A 16,332-nucleotide genomic window follows, 5' to 3' on the forward strand; every position below is an offset into this window, starting at 1 on the left:
AAGACTTTTGGAGGATGGCCTGGTGTCAAGAAGGGCAGCAAAGAAGCCACTTCTCTCCAGGAAAAACATCAGGGACAGACTAATATTCTGCAAAAGGAACAGTGATTGGACTGCTGAGGACTGGGGTAAAGTCATTTTCTCTGATGAATCCCCTTTCCGGTTGTTTGGGGCATCCAGAAAAAGGCTTGTCCCGGAGAAGACAAGGTGAGCGCTACCATCAGTCCTGTGTCATGCCAACAGTAAAGCATCCTGAGACCATTCATGTGTGGGGTTGCTTCTCAGCCAAGGGAGTGGGCTCCCTCACAATTTTGCCTAAGAACACATGAATAAAGAATGGTACCAACACATCCTCTGAGAGCAACTACTCCCAACCATCCAGGAACAGTTTGGTGAAGAACAATGCCTTTCCAGCATGATGGAGCAACTTGCCATAAGGCAAAAGTGATAACTATGTGGCTCGGGGAACAAAACATCAATATTTTGGGTCAATGGCCAGGAAACTACCCAGACCTTAATCCCATTGAGAACGTGTGGTCAATCCTCAAGAGGCGGGTGGACAAACAAAACCCCACCAATTCTCCAAGCATTGATTATGCAAGAATGGGCTGCCATCAGTCAAGATGTGGCCCATAAGTTAATTGACAGCATGCTAGGGCAGATTGCAGAGGTCTTGAAAAAGAAGGGTCAACACTGCAAAGATTGACTCTTTGCATCAACTTCATGTCAATAAAAGCCTTTGACACTTATGAAATGCTTGTAATTATACTTCAGTATTCCATAGTAACATCTGACAAAAATATCTAAAGACACTGACGCAGCAAACTTTGGAAATTAATATTTGTGTCATTCTCAAAACTTTTGGCCACAACTGTGCACCTGTTCTGAAAGGCCCGAGAGTCTGCAACACCACTAAGCAAGGGGCACCACCAAGCAAGCAGCACCATGAAGACCAAGGAGCTCTCCGAACAAAGTTGTGGAGAAGTACAGATCAGGGTTTGGTTATAAAAAAATATCTGACATTTTGAAAATCCCACAGAGCACCATTAAATCCATTATTAGTAAATTGCAAGAATTGGAAAGAATATGGCACCACAGCAAACCTGCCAAGAGAGGGCCACCCACAAAAACTAACCCTGAAGGACTTGCAAAACTCCACAGTGGAGATTGGAGTATCTGTCCATGGGACCACTTTAAGCCATACACTCCACCGAGCTGGGCTTTATGGAAGAGTGGCCAGAAAAAAGCCATTCCTTAAAGAAAAATATAAGCAAACACTTTGTGTTTGCCAAAAGGTATGTGGGAGACTCCCCAAACATATGGAAGAAGGTACTCTGGTCAGAAGGTACTCTGGCCATCAAGGAAAATGCTATGTCTGGTGCAAACCCAACACCTCTCATTACCCCGTGAACCTCATCCCCACAGTGAAGCATGGTGGTGGCAGCATCATGCTGTGGGGATGTTTTTTATCAGCAGGGACTGGGAAACTGTTCAGAATTGATGGATGGTGCTAAATACAGGGAAATTCTTGAGGGAAACCTGTTTCAGTCTTCCAGCAGGACAATGACCCTAAGCATACTGTTAAAAGGGGGGCGCTAAAAATGTTTTGTTCCCCCCTCCCCATGATGAGTTCAGATTTTTTTGTGGCCCCCACAACCCATCCCTGCTCTACAAGGAGGCCCTCTACAACAAGCTGTTGAAGCTCCAGGGGGACACTGGGGGATACTCAGACCAGGAGCATCTGGTCAACAACAAGGGAACCAAGAACAAGTTCCTCTTTGATAAAGTCTAACCCTTCAGCACCTCACAGGTAGGTGAATTTAATTGAAACACAGAACCCAATGGATTAGGACCACAGGAGGCTGCTGAGGGGAGGACAGCTCGTAATGTCTGGAACAGAGCAAATGGAATGGCATCAAACACATGTAAACCATGTTTTTTATGTTAGATACCATTCCAGCCATTACCACGAGCCCATCCCCAATTAAGGAGCCACCAACCTCTTGTAATTAGAACATTTGTTTTTGTGATGGCATTAGATTTTGTGCTGGTGTGCTCTCTCAATTTGTCTCTCCATGCAGGAGGAAGTATTTGAAGTGACCCTGCCCATAGTAAGGTCTTGTGCGGATGGATATACAGTAGTCTGCATTCTAGCCTATGGTCAGACAAGCTCTAGGACGACTTACACATGTTGGAAATCAACAATGACAGCCTATATCAGGGATTCCCTAACTCGGTCCTGGGGCCCACCCTGGGTGCACATGCAGCTTTTTGCACTAGCACTACACAGGTGATTCAAATAACCAACTCATAATCAAGCTTTGATTATTTAAATCAGCTGTGTAGCGAGCGCTAGGACAATTAACAAAACGTGTACCGAGGGGCCCCAGCACCGGATTTGGGAAACCCTGACCTAAATGATCTCCTGTCAAAGTCCCACCAGTTCATTAGAGATATGGACCTAGGGAAAGTCCATCTCTGTGTCTGGGCTGACCCACGTCGAGGTGAAGACCGAGGACGGCATTCTGAACGTGATGGAAATGGAGAAAAGAATAGAAAGATTGGCTCAACCAAAAACAAAACAAAGGTAGGCCTACCAAGTCATGTCAATAGCAGTATGGTTGTGAACCCACTGCTAGGAAGAGCCTCTCCCTCGTCAACTCTCGGGCCACCTGTTGCTCACCCTGACTGGAGGGTACAGAGTGTGTCGTCTCACAATACCCTGACCCTGTGTGACTTGGAGGGGTCTGAGCTCATCGCCAAGACAGAAGCCAAACGACAGACTGGTCGAGACCGCAGACATCAACAAATCCTTGACGTCCCTGGGACAGGTAGCTCTCACACTGATGTGAGGAGATGGGGGCAGATCTTTTCTTTGAAATCATTGAGCTTGGCTTGATTAGGCATGCCTTCTGGAACAATGGTTTTACATTTCTTTGTGCATTTGAGAGGACCATGACTTACAGAAGGTGTTTTCAGTGCCCTGAAATGTAACACGCTGCATGTGACATTTAAACTCAACTTACACACCTGCTTCAGCCATGTATCAGTAGAGATGCTAAGGTAATGTTTTCCCTCTAAAATACTGAAAATAATCTGACACCCACATTTCCAAATATGAATATTGAAATGTCTTGACAGAATTAATTGCTTATGATTGATAATGTGATGTATTTTAACTGAACGTATTACTTATCCAAAATGTGTTACTTCTGCGTTTGTCTGTTTCAGTGACGTGTTTGAATGTGAGTCCTGATGTGAACGACGTGGTGGAGACACTGAGTACTTTGCAGTTTGGGGGTCAACTGTACGGCAGGTGGTTCTGGACAAAGCCACACAACACATTATTCATGTTAAGACCACCAAGGTTGACAAAAAACACTAGAAAATGGAAGTCCATCCCCTCTATTAAGTAACAGACAGATTCCAATTTAATCTGTACTGTTTTTTACTTTACTGCAGCTCAGGGTTTTTAGAAATGTAGTGTTGTGTTTTTATTTATTTAACTAGGCAAGTAAGTTCAGAACAAATTCATATTTTCAATGACTGCCTAGGAACAGTGGGTTAACTGCCTTGTTCAGGGGCAGAACGGATTTTTACCATGTCAGCTCGGGGATTCGATCTTGCAACCTTTCGGTTACTAGTCCAACACTAACCACTAGGCTACCTGCCATTCTTTCAACTATTGTATAAGCAAGCTAAACGAGAGGGAATCATCAGTTATAGTATATTCATAATGTTTATTTACATTTAGCAATTGTCACATCTCTGCAGTGAGGTCACGTTTTGTCAGCAATCATACTATATGAAACAAATCCACCTGCAGGTATGTTGTACATGGTGATTTGTACCAAGTATGACATTAAATCATACATAAATGTAGTCCAGGCTCAGGAAATTCTTATGAAACAGGCCATGTTCATTTCTGCACATGTGTGCTGGTCTGCTAAGTGCACAGTGTCTGATGAGCATCACCGTCTTGTTGGAGATACAGCGAAGCGAGAAGTTGTTGCACTGTGTCCCTCTATGAGCCGTTCTCCCCTGAGCATCCTCCACTGAGTTTATAACATCATTGGTCCATCCATCCAGCTTTTTAACTAGAGCTGTCTGTGTTCTTCAGAAGGTGGCTGAGGACGCTGGTCTGCTTCAGGACTTTCAGGTTAGAGATGTCCTCAGCTATGACAGGGACGTCTCTCCAAGGGCCTGTGTGTTCTGATTCACTGTCACTGTCCGACAAGGCACAGAGGAGGGCGTCGTTCTCATAGGTGGGGAAGTAATACCTGGATTGGAGAATGAGCTGTAATGACTGGCATTTAGACATCAGAAACAGTCACAATAGCCACCAGATGGAGAGCTGAGCAATTGACAATACCATTCATTCAGCACTCCAATAACACATCACTTTTAAACTGTAGTAAAACAATAGTCTTGTTATTAATATGGTTTTAGTTAACAATATTACAAGTAAACAATACATTTTCCATGCACATCACTTACGAGAGCTCCAAACTTACTGTGGTTGGTCCCAGGTTGACGTCTCTGGTAGCTGCATCACGTGACCTGCCTCCATTACATGACGTATAACCTCAGGTTTGGACCCAAACTTTTCCTGGCAACCGTAGCAACGGCACTGGTGGATCTCTCGTCTGATGTAGTTTACCAGTTTGACCTGCTGGTAGAACCGCAGATCTGGGAGAAGACATGCTTATCAGGCCACTTAGGCTGCATTTATACACACACAACCAAATTCTGGTCCTTTGCCTAATTATTGGCAAAAGAGCTGATCCGATTGGTCAAAAGACCAATTAGTGGAAAAATGTAACTCAGCTGCCTGTAAATGTAGCCCTAGTATGGGAAAGACTGGTATGCCCATTCATTTGGATGGGTGTACGTGTTTGTTTTTATGGTGGGTTTTGTACAACAAAGCATAGCAGTTGTGCAATATTACTTACTGAGTTCGGTCTTCAACTTGTGCAGATCAAATCCGTGGGTTTCCTGAAAATGCACGGTGAAGAAAAACAGATCCATGAACCATATTGAAGTAGCTGCTCCCAAACCGGCAATTCATGGGCCAAATTTGTCAACAACTGCATAAGGGGACTGTTACCTCCATGTGTGTGTAGATCTTCTCCATGCTCTCTGACTGCTGCTCACAGAACAGGCACACAGCACACACTGGGTGAGCCTGCCAGTCTGACCAATCACTGAAGAGAGGACAGACAGAGTCATTTCCTCAATGGTAAATACAACACTGCAAAAGTGCATACCATTCAATCCTAGAGAACACCGATTACAAATCTAACCTACTGTTTGACCATCCCAAACAACAATGACTGTGTCACTAGGACAATCCTTACTCATCTTCATCCTCCATCTCCCGATCATCCTCAGATTGGACCTCTTCCCATGTTTTCCCCAGCTCCTGTTGCAGGGAAAATAGACCTGTCTTCATCACTTTATCATTATTTGATGACCCTTAATTAAATGTGAAAATAATATATTTCCAGGTCAAATATAGCAATATGCATTTCTATTAATTATACTCTCACACAACACTGAGCGTACCAGGTAGTTGATAATGTAGAAGCAGTCATACTCGCTGTTGTTGCCATTGATTCTGCGGTGCTGTTTCTTTCTCATGTGATCCTTCAGTGTCGTCTTGTCTCTGAATGTTTTCTCACAATACAGGCACTGCAGACTGGGGGAAAAAAAACAATGAAACACTCAAAGCTCTGAAACATTGTTTGGTTGAGTAATGCTAATGTGTGACACCAACCAGCACTCATTCACAGTGAAAACTAAAGTACTGGAAAACGTTACTACAGCAGCGCTCTCCTTCACAGAAAAACAAAAAGTACTGGAAAACATTACTACAGTGTTACTAATTAGTGAATTACAGATGGCTACAGATGACAATTTTCTTTTCAAATGATAAAAATAGCAAACAAACATTAACATAAAAAGGATATCCATTCCAAAAACTAACTTACTTATCCAGTTTGCTCTGCAGGTGGTCAAGGAACTCTACGCAGTACACTATGTTGTCAGGCAGTCCCACGCTGAACGAGTGCTCCCTGGCCATGTGGTTGAGCAGTGACGATCTGTTCCCATTGAACTCGTCATTGCAGAACATGCAGATGCGCTGGAAGCTGTCGTCATCCCTCTCCCTCTGCTGCTGCTCCAGGATCTCCTCCTGTAGACCAACACAGTGTGAGTTAGTAGCATAAATTAAACTATGCAGTCCCAGTGGGAAGTCAGTGTCTCAGGGTAGAAGTGCTGATTTAGGATCAGTTTTGTCTTTTAAATAATAAGAATGTTTCTACGGACAGGGAAGACCCGATCCAAGCTCAGCGCTCCTACTCTAAGATGCTTTGTGAATATTAGCCTAGGGACATACAGTATATTGTATACATAAAATAGAGCTTGTTCTGAAAACTTGTCAGATAACATAGCGGTTAAGATCGTTGGGCCAGTAACTGAAAGGTTGCTGGTTCAAACCCCAGCACCGACTAGGTGAAAAATCTGTCCAGCAAGGCACTTAACCCTAATTGATCCTGTAACTTCCTCTGGATAAGAGCGTCTGCTAAATGACTCAAATGTAACTCACCAGTCGTTTCTGTTGGAGATGTTCTCTGAGGACCCTGTCCTCTGGCAGGACATCACACAGAAGGAAGTAGTGCTCCTGTTTTTCTGAAAAGCACATAAAGAGGGTATATTAAATAATATAATGCAAGAACAGGGTAAAGTAGAAGCAGCGAGATTGTGAACCTCAAGGCTATCTATAGTAAATTAATACTACTTACCAACAGGGCCCTGCGAGTTAGTCTTGATCACACTGCAGAAATCTGTGATGGGTTGCTCAGAGATTCTGTTCTTCCAGTATTCCATGTATCTGAAAGAAATGGACACAGTAGAACACAATTAATATTTTGTGTGAGACAGACTGTATGTGATACATTTCCTCTGGAGAAGAGGGAACTGTACACAAAAAGTAGCCAGCCACGATTGACAATCTCTCCATGTGATTTATCCCAGTTTTCATAACGGCTATTACTGTTTTATAACTGTTTGTATAGATCAAACATCATCAAACCTGTGCCACAATTGTGATAGGGAACTTGATAATTAAGACCATAGAAATAGATGCATTCTAGTTATGTGGTCAGGACTGAAGAGAGGCTACATACCGTAGAAAATATATTTTATACACTGAACAAAAATACAAAACGCAACAAAGTGTTGATCCCATGTTTCATGAGCTGAAATAAAAAATCCCAGAAATATCCCATACCCACAAAAAGATTATTTCTCTCATTTTGTGCACAAATTTATGTACATCCCTGTTAGTGAGCATTTCTCCTTTGCCAAGATAATCCATCCACCTGACAGGTGTGGCATATCAAGAAGCTGATTAAACAGCATGATCATTACACAGGTGCACCTTGTGCTGTGGACAATAAAAGGCCACTAAAATGTGCAGCTGTGTCACAACACAATGCCACAGATGTCTCAAGTTGAGGGATCATGCAATTGGCATAATGACTGCAGGAATGTCAACCAGAGCTGTTGACAAATAATTTAATGTTAATTTCTCTACCATAAGCTGCCTCCAACGTTATTTTAGAAAACCGCAGACCACTTGTAACCACACCAGCCCACAACCTCCACATCTGGCTTCTTCACCTACGGGATCATCCCGTAGGCTGGACCTGACTCCCAAGTGCCCTCCAAGGCCCACACATGGCTGCCGAAAGTGTTCCACAGGGATGCTGGCCCATGTTGACTCCAATATTTCCCACAGTTGTGCAAGATTGGCTGGATGTCCTATGGGTGGTGGACCATTCTTGATACACATGGGAAACGGTTGAGCGTGTGAAAAGCCAAGCAGCGCTGCAGTTCTTGACACAAATCGGTGCACCTGGAACCTACTACCATACCCAGTTCAAAGGCACTAAAATATTGTCTTGCCCATTCACCCTCTGAACGGCACATACACAATCCATGGCTCAATGTCTAAAGGCTTAAAAATCCTTCTTTAACCTGTCTCCTCCCCTTCATCTACACTGATTGAAGTGGATTTAACAAGTTACATCAATAAGGGATCATAGCTTTCACCTGGTCAGTCTATGTCATGAAAATAATGGTTTTGTATACTCAAATATACACAAATATAGTATCTCTGATACGTACTTAGGAAAGTCAGCGATGAGTTTGACATCAGCGATGACCAGCTTGTGCACCAGTACTAGGTGCTTTAGGAGGCGGTCCTTCTCTGACAAAGGGGCGGAGTGAGAGCAGAGCACACAGGTCACCACCTCCATGTCATGATGAGAGGATGAGTTGGTGCCGATGTCTGTAGCAGGCTGCTCAGGGAAACACAGAGGCTCCAGTATCCACTCCTGTTCATCTGAGGGGAGAGTGAAACATGCTCTTATTAAACATCGCTTGATATGATTCTCACCCCTTCTCAAAAATGGAGCATTAAAACGATGCAATATGACAAAAAAAGAAGTTATGCGCGCGTAAATGGAACGTAATTCACTTTGTATGCACCTCCCTCTGCATATTCTGATCTTGAACTTAAGCATGAAAACAGCATGCTATTCACCTGCTATTTGTTTGGGGTGGAGATAGAATATATGAAGGTGTGGTGGAGGTGTCTACAGATACGCTCTATTCTGACCTTGACTTAATTCCCTAATAATTCCACATTAAACACGAATAAGGTCTAGCGAACCTGCCGGTTCCAAGTGGATAAAGCATCTACTTTATTTTTTCCCAATAAAAACACCACCATTCTCCATGCACTTTAAATTTACAACTTGATAAGAGCTATTGATAAGAGCTAGTTAAATGAGTAATCCATCTGGATAAGGGAATAATAAATATAAATGACACTTGTTTTAGATCTATTTTACCTTATAAAATCGCTGAAGACAAATGTGAAACCAGTCATATGGCTAACTGAAGCATATCAACTTTACCATAGTACAGTTTGAAATGCTGTGCCATTATGCATAATTTAAATTGTACAGCCTTTTAACTAGCAGGGTGGGCACCCAAGAATGTCTTAATTTCAGGCTACCCAGACTTAGCCGTTTACCATTTCTATCATGTTAAATATTAGCCACTATCAGTATCGACCGTCAGTAGGCCTAATAACCAACCACACATTCAACTGTCAATTTACTTTTAGTTGCCTTCAGGTGGTATAACCTAAATTATCATTCCATTTAATTACATTGTTTCGTTTACCTTAATTTGCTCCCTCTGTAAACACCGTCACGGCCGTGTGGTTGTTGCTGAGGATTAGTAACAGTTGATAATATATGTTTTTGAAAGACATGTAGGCTTTTTAAATCGTTATGGAGCGGAACGCAGACCAAACCGTAACAGAACCCGACTCATGGCGCAATACTTTGCCCATCATCACACAGTTCCATTATTACTGCCGGCAATAAATGAGGGTATAGCCTACTATTGTACACTTTTCTCACCATTATAATTCTATGTACGCTAATATTCCAACATGGGTTGTAGAACTTTTGATTCATAAATAACGTTACTTACTAAATCTAAACAATCTACAAAATCAGACTATTTTTAAAGGAGCTACACATAGGATTATATATATATATATATATATATATATATATTTTGCATTATATCGTATTTTGTGGCTGAGTTATCTAGTGGAAATCGGGTCAAGCAGCCCACTCATTTCCTGGTTGTTAAATTCTACAGTTAACTCAATTTCAGTTTGAGAAATCAAATACTGAATCGTGTAAGGAATCCATTAAAATCGCTGTGAACATATTTTCAATAACAAAAATAACATTTTTACAACCGTTTGAAGCTGGTGGACCAAAACCGAAAGTAAAATGCTCAAGCGTGAGTCTCCGCCACGTTACGGGCAAATGTCTTTTGAATGCAGCCTAGTGCTGTTGCAATTTACTACCTAGCTTCCACATAGGGGAGACATTCAGAGATTCTGTGTACCCCTTTCAAATCTACCAATTGTTGCTGAAACAGAGGAATATACATATATTTTGATGGATTTCTTTCTTTGATCCTTAATATTCTGAACCACTTTCTCGATATATTCTAGTCTGTTGACAGAATTCGAGCTAAAAAAAAAAAAATGTACACCGTATTTAAACGGGATGGCTTTAAGATAATGTACTGAAAATCCTATTGAATGAAAACTCCACAAGAAAATATTTTGGGTAGCCACAACTGCAGAGCACGTTATGGGACTGAATAAGGTAAGTCTGAATACTAAATACTGAGAAGTGCGTAGGAAAGGGGTAGAAAAGGCGTAAAGTTCGTAAGTCTGAATCGGCCCCAATGAGTACAAGCACTATCACATTGTGAATAACTGACTCCAAAACATTATACACATTACTTAGCTACTTTATTTGTACCAAAGTCATTATACCGTATGAGTAAATCCTGAAAAATAACTTAGTCAGAATTGCATTTTACAGGTAACGTTAGGTATAGCTAGCTCAACTAGCTAACAAGTTGAACAGCTGGCTACTTCTTTAGCAATATTGAAAGGTTAACGTGTATTAAATTATGCATTTCTTAAATAGGAAATTGCGTTCATATACATATATACCTCTTATAGAGTCATAATTATTTGCGTTATCCAGAGATAGTGACACGTACCTGAATTTATTTTTTTCTCCACGCAGGCAGCCATTTTCAAATGTCACGTGGTCAATACAGCTGACGTTCTTCTGTTCGGTTTATCGGCGGTACGGCTGTTCTTCTTCTTTGGCGTTTATCGGCAGTTGGTATCCAACGTTATGGTGCATTAGCGCCACCCACTGTACTGGGAGGAACTGAATCCTATCTGCCAGCTAAGTTTCTCTTAAAAAAATATATGTTCAACTCAGTATGCTACTTAAACTCAATTACTGGATCCCATTCTCAGTCTCTCTCCCTATCATACTGCCCACACAGTATCAGCACATGTTCCAATGTTGGTAGGTATAATTTTTGCAACGTTCCAACATGAATCTGATCCAAAAACTTCGTAAATAACAAGGTTGCCCACAAATAACGCATACAAAGTCGTATAGTGGCATAATACGAAACCGGGTTGGGAGTGGGCTAATTAATAACGTTTTTCACTCACCATGTTTATTCCGAAAAATGTCTGTCCTCACTCTGGTAACCTATTGACAAACATTAAGAATAAGCTACGTGGTGAGTTGATGCCTACTCGATAGTTATTTAGCAAAAGTTAGGTGAATTGATCATGTTACATTGTATGCGTTTGTTGGCAACCTTGTACTTTAAGACGTTTTTGGAACGGATTCCTGTTGGAACGTTCCACAAATTATACCCACCTCTCCAATGTCTTGCGGTAATCACACCTTCCTGTTGGACGCTTTCCTATCACATATAATTAATTACTTATTAAACCGGCTGTGTCCCACCCGTAGCCTTGTAAAAATGGCCTCCTCTCTTCTGTCCCTTCATACCATCCTCCCCGACTTTACTCTGAACAGGGAATAGATGCCTGTCCTTAGTGTTGCTGTTCCACTGCTCCTGCCAGTTCTGCAGCACCAGTGCCCATATAATTTCCTTAGCCCCCGCCTTGCTCATTCGCGCTTCCACATCCCTCTCCTCTCCTGGAGAAGGATAATTGACCAGCTGTAAATGTGTAAAAACACCACTAGATGGTAGTCTTGTAAAGTATTTGTCATTGCATTTCAAATGGTCATACACTTAAGAAAAAAAAGACGCAAGCCCAGTTATTGAATGTAAATGATTGTAGACATACCATCTATAATGTTCCCATCTGTGGACAAATATCTATGTTATTTTCTTCTATACCATAGCTTTGGAGGGCAGGCTTACCAGGAAGTACTGCGCAAAATGCAAATAATCTCTCCCCCCTCTCTCTTTGTCCCTCTTTCTCTCTCTCTCTCGTTCTGTCTGTTTGAGCAGAGACATTCAGGTGTGCTCAGGTGTTGCATTATTCAGACAGAGCTTAGAGAGCCTAATTAAACTCCAGGGATTGGGGATAGAGAGGAGGGAGTGGTGGTGATTAAGGGAAGGTGGTGGTAAGGGTACCATTCATTACAATCCATCCTCCCTTACCAGCCTCCACTGTGGTGGTGAGGGAGGAAGATTTGTTTCAGCCCACTGTTCCCCTCTTTGCTCAACCAATCTCAACTCCAAATACCGAAGAGAGAATATGCTCTTATTATCTGTGGATAGAATTATTTCAGAGATAAACCGGTGTCATAGATGGCAATGGCAATCTCACTTTCAAATGTATTTATAACAGCATGCTCAAATAGCATCAATTTGTCATGAAACAGTTAAATCAACTCCAATCTATTTAATCTTTGTGCCTCATTTTCTCCTTTATATTTATGTTTTACAATAAGAAAATGTGTATTTCTTTTTGCCTGGCCAGACAGAATGTTCATTCTTTGACACAATGGATGTGAAAAGAAGCAATCAATACAGTATTGTGCATTACAATAGCGCTCTGGACTCAAGTCTACAACTCTGAATTTGAAACAATTTAGAGAACCACTATGCTCAACTCTCTTTCACCAGACAAGCCCAAGCTGCAGGTTGCCTATTAAACTGGAAAAGTCTCCGTCCTACCTGTGGTTCCAGCAGCCTTTTAGAGTTCCCCACAGTGTTCCGAGGTCTCTAATAACCACCTCTGTGTGTGCTCACTCCTTTCTGCTGAAGCCCACCTGGCTGCTGCTGCTAGCTTCGCACCCGATTGTTGCATAGCAACTACCTGCTCAGCACCTGTTTTTATCATTTAGAAGTCTGCAGCCTCAAAAGATGTCATTATGTGGGAAGAACCACCCGCATGGGTCACTGTCTGACTCTGCCTAGTGTCCAGAAGCATGATCCTTTTCTTTCAGACTGAGCACTGGTGTGTAACCACCTACTTTAAATCATAGATTACGTCCCAAATGGCACCCTATTCCCTATATAGGCTAGACATAACTACTGGGTGCGTATCATGCCATATAGCCCCTCAGAGAAACACATTCATGTCTCATCAATGTTGCAGCAATGTTGATATATTGTTACCTAACAAATATCAGAGGGCCCTAATGGTTGGTGACTCATAAGAAAAGTGGCCATGCTGTCAATTGCAGTGCAGGGTTGGGGACTGATAATAGCATTTTGATTCTAAGGGTTTAATTAAGCCCTCAAGGAAAATCCAACTCTTTATTATCAGTGAAGCTTTGTCTTCTCCAAATGTGGATTTTGATTTATAAGTCTATGTGTATGCTGTCCCCATTTCAAACTGTGCTTCTTATCCACCCTCTATTCTATTCAACCACGGGTGACACGTTTCTCAGGAAAATGCTGCATTTATTAATCTGTTTAGTTCTACACACCCACCCAACAACTGGAAAGTCATTGCTTACTTTCTTTGTAAACAGCTTGTCGGTTGTGTTCAATGGGTAAGCTGAGCAGCACATCTTCTATAAGACCATCGTTTGGTTTCAGTGTGCATTTGCCAAGTTTACATTAAAAAGAAGCATCACCATTCACAATCAATTCTCTCTTTAAAAAAATTTGATTTCTTCAAAAGCCATAGCGGCTTTTGTTCATTGCATAATGTTCTCACATCGTGTTCAATGCAACAAGGTTTGTGATAAACCTATCCAGATGTCTAGTTGACAGCTTTCTATTTATTATTCCTTTAGTGATGCAGAGGTGTAGTGAAGTCTTGGATGTAAGAAATAAACAGGATATACATAAATATACTTAGATTGTGTAGTTCATACCTGAGGCACTCTCCTGTTATGTATTTCCAGATGATCCTTACCATAAATACAAATAATCTGAGCATTATTGGAGAAAATAATCTTATCCCTCTATGGCTTTCCTCTCTGAACTGCTGTTAGACCACAGTGTTCATGCATGAATTCAGTGCAGGCTAATGTCTGTATTGTCCTTGCCATTGGCAGCTATGTGTTGAGATGATGTCCACCCAGCAGCTTCTCCAGAATGATCAAAGACAACCAATATGAGAATCAGACAGGCTCTATAAACAAATCCTACTGTAGAGCATCCTCAGTGTCCTTCCTTAGCCTACTTATCCATCTTCAACCCGCCTACTGTACTGCTCCAAGGTCAGAGCCTTGAGCTGAATATAACTAAACTTGATCCATTTATTATCTAAAGAAACTCAAACCCTTAACAAGATTCGGAGCTGAATCTCCATGCCGGGAAAACGTGACATACTCTAGCTATTAATTGGCACATTTACTTCTGCATACTTCATTAAATTATTTCACTATCACCCATTTCCCCTTTTTGTTAAGAAGTTTTTTTTTTGACTCCCAGGCCTCAATTTCCATATTATGTAGCTGTGATGCTCAATTTCTCCACAGAAATGGTTTAAGGAGTCAGGATGAATGTGCTGTGTGAGTAATAATTCACTCCTTTTTGTATTTTCATAGCTCTAAGCATGAATGAGGAGATATTGTAGCCAATACCCAATTTCTCTTCATATGCCATATAAGACATTCAGCTGAGAGTACAGGATGTTCTGTCCCAGCAGAGATAAGAATGATAGGCTCCTGCTCTGATCTCTCTTCAATCTGTTCCTTACCAAACCCATAAGTATCTGCTCCAAATTAAAGCACCAGTTGTTCAAAAGTGTTTGATAACTTTTTAGCAATTGAAAACACATTAAACCAAAAAATCTTTAGCATTTTTGTGGATTCACAAATACAACAATACATTCTAACATTTTTAAATGTTTATTATAAGGCGGAGGGGAGGAGTTATATTTTCATTATCAGATCAATAACCCATATATGAAGTAAAGTCAATATAGCAGCTCACTGATTTGGTATCTGAAATAAATAAAAAATAAGGGAAATGTGAGGAAATGCCAGAAGAGTCCTACCCTACCATTATTCTTGTTTACGCTGAGCTGCATTGGGGTCTGTACACAATCATGGTGACATTAATACACTATGGAGCCTGCGTGAGATATGGGTCTGGAAACGTACTTCAACGCAGGGATGGAATATGCCACTGTACTCCAAATGTTGCCTTTATCCACACTGATACGTCGAAGAGATTGAAATCCTGCTAATTTCCTGGAAAACTGCCTTTTTTGTCCTCATGCTAACTGGTAGTAGCCGACGCCGCCATTTTGGAATGGCAGTGTCAGCCAATCAGCTCCTTTTTGTTCAACACAATATGCCATTCCATAATGGGTGCTGTGGCTACTGCTAGCTAGCATGAGGACGAAAAGGGAAGTTAGCAGTATTTCAATCTTCTCGATATGGCAAAACCTTCTATGGCATTATTTACCTGCTGCATGAATAAAGACTAAGTTCATGAAATGGTACATTTTATTTAGCTTTGTTAGATTATTGAATTCTACACTTCAGAGTGGCAGTTACCACATTACTTCCCTAAATAGGTATACCATTCGTAGTGATTAGCCTACATTGTCACTCAGACCTTAAACTTCCCATTGAATACCCAAAGTCATCAGAAGCAGGGATTTGTCGTAATTCATCTTCCAGGTGCAGGCAAACAGTGAGTCTGATGTTCTGCTTGAGAGACAAATCCCCTTTGTGGGCCTGGGCATTGGGCTTTTACCCATGAGCTTACAGTCAAGCTGACACCATGTCACGCCCTGATCTGTTTCACCTGTCCTTGTGATTGTCTCCACCCCCTCCAGGTGTCACTTATTTTCCCTGGTGTATTTATCCCTGTGTTTCCTGTATCTCTGTGCTAGTTTGTTTTGTATGTTCAAGTCAACCAGTGTAGTTTTCCCTGTGCTTTTCTATTCTATTTTACTAGTCCTCCCGGTTTTGACCTTTGCCTGTTTTTCTGGACTCCAGTCCCGCCTGCCTGACCTCGAGCCTGCCTGCCATTCTGGAACTCTGGAACTCTGAACTGGTTTTGACCTTTTGCCTGTCCACGACCATTCTCTTGCCTACCCCTTTTGGATTGTTAATAAACATCTTGGACTCTAACCACCTGCGTCCTGTGTCTGAATCTGGGTCTCGCCTTGTGCCCTTATACACCACTCCAATAGTCAACTTAGTTTTAGCTGATGCCCTGCATCACACCAGGCTGCTCAGTGTCTGGAAGAGATGAATAAACAGACAGTGATTAGGGTAAAGGGTTTAGTCAGTATACAACTTATTTTATACAACCTTTGAAGACTTCTTAAGACTATCCCACCACCCAAATAGCCTACTACTCAAAATGGATTGTATTACAGTATATGAATCACAAAGGGATAAGATTAATCAATAATATGGAGTAATCACAGCAGACATTTTCATCCTTCTTCTAGGAATGATA

The 16,332-nt window shown here is 41.6% G+C and overlaps 1 protein-coding gene and 1 long non-coding RNA gene across 5 annotated transcripts; one reads left to right on the forward strand and one right to left on the reverse strand.

Moving 5' to 3' along the window:
• Positions 1–3,717: 3,717 nt before the first annotated feature.
• znf277 (zinc finger protein 277) lies at positions 3,718–10,806 on the reverse strand. 4 transcript variants are annotated; one of them, XR_016489214.1, is made up of 11 exons: positions 10,669–10,806; positions 8,188–8,404; positions 6,801–6,889; positions 6,605–6,687; positions 5,988–6,190; positions 5,594–5,695; positions 5,355–5,419; positions 5,105–5,201; positions 4,950–4,992; positions 4,512–4,686; positions 3,718–4,277 (listed from the first exon to the last, which is right to left on the reverse strand). XR_016489214.1 is itself a non-coding variant. In XM_021576089.3 (11 exons), exons 1-11 carry the CDS (start codon positions 10,700–10,702, stop codon positions 4,091–4,093), a joined length of 1,326 nt encoding a protein of 441 aa, XP_021431764.2. In that variant the 5' UTR covers positions 10,703–10,806; the 3' UTR covers positions 3,718–4,090. The 4 variants fall into 4 exon arrangements, 2 of the variants coding, with proteins under 2 accessions (XP_021431764.2, XP_090067974.1); XR_016489215.1 differs by lacking the exon at positions 10,669–10,806 and adding an exon at positions 9,253–9,906; XM_021576089.3 differs by having other exon boundaries at positions 5,563–5,695.
• LOC149985294 (uncharacterized) lies at positions 9,891–16,002 on the forward strand. The gene is made up of 2 exons (XR_016489216.1): positions 9,891–10,262; positions 10,695–16,002. It is a non-coding gene; the product is annotated as an uncharacterized LOC149985294 (long non-coding RNA).
• Positions 16,003–16,332: the final 330 nt, after the last annotated feature.

This window comes from Oncorhynchus mykiss, chromosome 2 (assembly GCF_057628025.1).
Source record: "Oncorhynchus mykiss isolate SJ-2025 chromosome 2, ASM5762802v1, whole genome shotgun sequence".
NCBI lineage: Eukaryota > Metazoa > Chordata > Actinopteri > Salmoniformes > Salmonidae > Oncorhynchus > Oncorhynchus mykiss.

Coding starts and splice junctions, on each gene's coding strand:
- znf277 (XM_021576089.3), bottom strand. CDS start 10,702: ATGGCTGCCTGCGTGGAGAAAAAAATAAATTCAG. Junction 5,202..5,354: donor GAGATGGAGGATGAAGATGA/GTAAGGATTGTC, acceptor TCCTCTCTTCAG/TGATTGGTCAGACTGGCAGG. Junction 4,993..5,104: donor AGATCTACACACACATGGAG/GTAACAGTCCCC, acceptor GTGCATTTTCAG/GAAACCCACGGATTTGATCT.